This window comes from Lucilia sericata, unplaced genomic scaffold (genome assembly GCF_015586225.1).
Source record: "Lucilia sericata isolate MDLA Ls3-8-SP2 unplaced genomic scaffold, ASM1558622v1 Contig000621F_arrow, whole genome shotgun sequence".
Classification (NCBI taxonomy): Eukaryota; Metazoa; Arthropoda; class Insecta; order Diptera; family Calliphoridae; genus Lucilia; species Lucilia sericata.
In genome coordinates, this window is record NW_023994627.1 from 249,925 (window position 1) to 255,000 (window position 5,076).

Genomic DNA, 5,076 nt, shown 5'->3' on the forward strand with positions numbered 1-5,076 from the left:
GTCTAGTCTATAGTCTAGTCTATAGTCTAGTCTATAGTCTAGTCTACAGTCTAGTCTATAGTCTAGTCTATAGTCTAGTCAACAGTCTAGTCTATAGTCTAGTCTATAGTGTAGTCTATAGTCTAGTCCACACTCTACTCTATAGTCTAGTCTATAGTCTAGTCTATAGTCTGGTCTATAGTCTAGTCTATAGTCTAGTCTATAGTCTAGTCTATAGCCTAGTCTATAGTCTAGTCTATAGTCTAGTCTATAGTCTAATCTATAGTCTAGTCTATAGTCTAGTCTATAGTCGAGCCTATAGTCTAGTTTATAGTCTAGTCTATAGTCGAGTATATAGTCTAGTCTATAGTCTAGTCTATAGTCTAGTCTATAGTCTAGTCTATAGTCGAGTCTATAGACTAGTCTATAGTCTAGTCTGTAGTCTAGTCTGTAGTCTAGTCTATAGTCTAGTCCATAGTCTAGTCTATAGTCTAGTCTATAGTCTAGTCTATAGTCTAGTCTATAGTCTAGTCTATAGTCTAGTCTACAGTCTAGTCTTTAATCTAGTCTATAGTGTAGTTTATAGTCTAGTCTATAGTATAGTCGAGTCTATAGTATAGTCTAGTCTATAGTGTAGTCTATATTCTAGTCTATAGACTAGTCTATAGTCTAGTCTATAGTCTAGTCTATAGTCTAGTCTATAGTCTAGTCTACAGTGTAGTCTATAGTCTAGTCTATAGACTAGTCTATAGTCTAGTCTATAGTCTAGTCTATAGTCTAGTCTATAGTGTAGTCTATAGTCTAGTCTATAGACTAGTCTATAGTCTAGTCTATAGTCTAGTCTATAGTCTAGTCTATAGCCTAGTCTATAGTCTAGTCTATAGTCTAGTCTATAGTCTAGTCTATAGTCTAGTCTATAGTCTAGTCTATAGTCTAGTCTATAGTCTAATCTAGTCTATAGTGTAGTCTATAGTCTAGTCTATAGACTAGTCTATAGTCTAGTCTATAGTCTAGTCTATAGTCTAGTCTATAGTCTAGTCTATAGTCTAGTCTATAGTCTAGTCTATAGTCTAGTCTATAGTCTAGTCTATAGTCTAGTCTATAGTCTAGTCTATAGTCTAGTCTATAGTCTAGTCTATAGTCTAGTCTATAGTCTAGTCTATAGTCTAGTCTATAGTCTAGTCTATAGTCTAGTCTATAGTCTAGTCTATAGTCTAGTCTAGTCTACAGTCTAGTCTATAGTCTAGTCTATAGTCTAGTCTATAGTCTAGTCTACAGTCTAGTCTATAGTCTGGTCTATAGTCTAGTCTATAGTCTGGTCTATAGTCTAGTCTATAGTCTAGTCTATAGTCTAGTCTATAGTCTAGTCTATAGTCTAGTCTATAGTCTAGTCTATAGTCTAGTCTATAGTCTAGTCTATAGTCTAGTCTATAGTCTAGTCTATAGTCTAGTCTATAGTCTAGTCTATAGTCTAGTCTATAGTCTAGTCTATAGTCTAGTCTATAGTCTAGTCTATAGTCTAGTCTATAGTCTAGTCTATAGTCTAGTCTATAGTCTAGTCTATAGTCTAGTCTATAGTCTAGTCTATAGTCTAGTCTATAGTCTAGTCTATAGTCTAGTCTATAGTCTAGTCTATAGTCTAGTCTATAGTCTAGTCTAGTCTAGTCTATAGTCTAGTCTATAGTCTATTCTATAGTCTATTCTATAGTCTAGTCTATAGACTAGTCTATAGTCTAGTCTATAGTCTAGTCTATAGTCGAGTCTATAGTCGAGTCTATAGTCTAGTCTGTAGTCTAGTCTGTAGTCTAGTCTATAGTCTAGTCCATAGTCTAGTCTATAGTCTAGTCTATAGTCTAGTCTATAGTCTAGTCTACAGTCTAGTCTTTAATCTAGTCTATAGTCTAGTTTATAGTCTAGTCTATAGTATAGTCTAGTCTATAGTCTAGTCTATAGTCTAGTCTATAGTCTAGTCTATAGTCTAGTCTATAGTCTAGTCTATAGTGTAGTCTATATTCTAGTCTATAGACTAGTCTATAGTCTAGTCTATAGTCTAGTCTATAGTGTAGTCTATAGTCTAGTCTATAGACTAGTCTATAGTCTAGTCTATATTTTAGTCTATAGTCTAGTCTATAGTCTAGTCTAGTCTATAGTGTAGTCTATAGTCTAGTCTATAGTCTAGTCTAGTCTAGTCTATAGTCTAGTCTATAGTCTAGTCTATAGTCTAGTCTATAGTCTAGTCTAGTCTGTAGTCGTGTCTGTAGTCTAGTCTAGTCTATAGTCTAGTCTATAGTCTAGTCTATAGTCTAGTCTATAGTCTAGTCTATAGTCTAGTCTATAGTCTAGTCTATAGTCTAGTCTATAGTATAGTCTATAGTCTAGTCTAGTCTATAGTCTAATCTATAGTCTAACCTATAGTCTAGTCTATAGTTTAGTCTAGTCTATAGTCTAGTCTATAGTCTTGTTTCTAGTCGAGTCTATAATCTAGTCTTTATTCTAGTCTACAGTCCAGTATATTGTCTAGTCTATAATCTATTTTACAGTCTAGTCTATAGTATAGGCTAAAGTCTAGTCTATAATATAGTCTACAGATTATTCTATAGATTAGTCTATAGTCTTGTCTATAGTGTAGTCTATAGTCTAGCCTATAGTCTAGTCTATAGTCTAGTTAACAGTCTAATCTAGTCTAGTCTATAGTTTAGTCTAGTCTATAGTCTTGTCTATTGACTAGTCTATATTCTAGTCTTTAGTCTAATCTATAGTCGAATCTATAGTCTAGTCTATAGTCTAGTCTATAGACTAAACTATAGTACAGTCTGGACTATACTCTTATGTCTGGTTTATAGCCTATAATAAGTACAATGATCGATTGCCTGGACTATAGTCTGGATTCAAGTTTGAACTACAGTCTATGGTCTGGATCATAGAGTGCTCTGGACTATACATCTGTAGTTAAGATGTGCAATCTTTAGTCTGTTCTATAGTCTAATTGTAGTCTAAACTATATCTATTCCGTAGTCTGAGTGAATTTGGAGTTGGTGGCAACATCAAGTTATTTGACTATAAGATCCAAGTTAATGAGTTTAAGTAACACTTGACTTAACAATGATTGCTGATCCAAATTTATTTCAACAAATATTTTACCCAACTTTTATTTTGCAAAAATCTTAAACATTGGAATTAATTAATAGTATTTAACAAAATTTTCAGAACTAAAGCTAGTTAAAGTCATACGAGCATGTGGAATGCTAACAAACACTAACATACACACTCACTCACACATAATAATAAAATACCATAAAATATATATAAAAAAAAGTTAAAATGATAACAGACCCAATTAAGTCAAATTGAAACTAATGAAATAATTAATGTTTTGCACAGTCAACCACCAACATGGACATGGAAACTACTGATTCGACGACCACAAGTATGTTTGTCTGACAACACTCTTGTGTCACACTGTGAAGTACTAAGTATTCTTGAAGGGTGGGTGAAGAATAACTGTAAGTATGAAGTGATGGGTGAGTGAGTGAAGTGAGTGTTTATAATGATATAAATACTACTTGGTGTAGTGTATGTAATACAAGTATGTGTTCAGTTATACAAGAATACATATAGTATGTATGTTTGCCGATCTGATATAAAACATTTATTAATATTGTTTTGCTGCTGCTGCTGCTACTGTTGATGTTGTTGCTACTTTCAGCAACAACATAAAAACCTCACATATGTGTTCGTATACAATGAATGATGTGGAGTTAATTGAACATATTTCTTAATTAAAACAGATACAACAATAATAAAATGTAGCACAATTATAATGTGTAGAGCACAGTGGGACAGAGTAGGAGAAATAATAACTGGAGTAAGCAAATATAGTAACAGATTAAGTTTTAGTTTATTTTCAGATACAAACCCATTTTAACTCCACTGTAAGTCTTATAAAACTTCGTTTGATTGAATTCCTTCCCTATGTTTCCAAAGGAAATTAAAACCCATAAAACTAGCTATTATTTTGTACTCGAAAAAAAACTCACTCAAGTACATGGGATTGTTATATTATAACGATACCTAGATTAAAAGAATAGACGTGTAAAGCTACACACAGTGTTAAAAAACCATTATTCTCTTACCATTCTACAGGTAACACCGAAAAGAACTCAAGAAAGAAATTAAAAAAAAAGAAATGTTCACACAAAAACCATTTGTAGTCTTTTGTTGTTTTTTTTTTTATTATGTACTTTAGATTAAAATTAATATTCCCAACATGTCACTTGGGTTGATTTTGATATACTCATTCGGTGAAAAACACCATCGAACATTAAACTTCTGTGTGTCTTTATTTTTGTACGCTACAATTTTATGTTTAGAATTTTATGCTGATGAGGGCTTTGACAATTAAAAAATTAAATGTTTGTAGATTTTACACTATTTCCTTTCGAACAAAAATAAACAGAAGAATTGAATTTTTTATGTTAATATTTTTTTGGGTAATTTTTTTCTAGGTATTTATAATTAGACTTTTTTAAATATCTAAACTGCTTTATAAAGAGAGGACTGAGATCAGTACTAGGTCCATCACGATCACTGGATTAATAACATTTTATGTACGTCCAACGTCACCTAATGAAGCCTCATCAAGACCCATAGTTTTAGAATCAGCAAGGATAGATAGAGTAGATGAGAAGAGATCGTAGTAGATGAGAAGGATACATGAAAAGCGGAGTTAGAAAATCTGATCCAACAATGTCTGCTTTTGCCTATCTTTGCGTCTCCAAAATGAGTCCCTTTTAACACGACGGCGAGTATAAGTGTTCTATCTCCAAATCTGAAAAAAAAAAGAATGATACCTAATTTATTAGGAGGAGGTAATGATCCCTCGATCTAAATTGGATCATAATACTTTGAAGGCAGAATTAAATACGAACCTAACCGTAATAAGTGAATTTGGGTTGACTCCAAAAATCTTTTTTAAAAATTTGTTAAACATATAATTATGTAAATGTTTCTTAAAAAGTCAGTTTCAAAAAATAATAAATTTTTAATAAAAATTATATACATATATCGTGTTAAATCCAACTCAAACTTAACTCTATA

General features: G+C 32.1%; 1 protein-coding gene across 2 annotated transcripts in view; it reads right to left on the reverse strand.

Annotated features, from left to right (window-relative positions):
- Positions 1–4,237: 4,237 nt before the first annotated feature.
- LOC119606777 (CUE domain-containing protein 1) overlaps positions 4,238–5,076 on the reverse strand; it is a 12,344-nt gene continuing 11,505 nt past the window's right edge. Inside the window, exon 3 of one of the 2 annotated variants that reach the window (XM_037960359.1) lies at positions 4,238–4,807. In XM_037960359.1, the coding sequence (XP_037816287.1) occupies positions 4,603–4,807 (205 nt within the window). In that variant the 3' untranslated portion in view covers positions 4,238–4,602. The remainder of the gene's footprint in view (positions 4,808–5,076) is intronic. The other variant, XM_037960358.1, reaches the window with a different exon arrangement.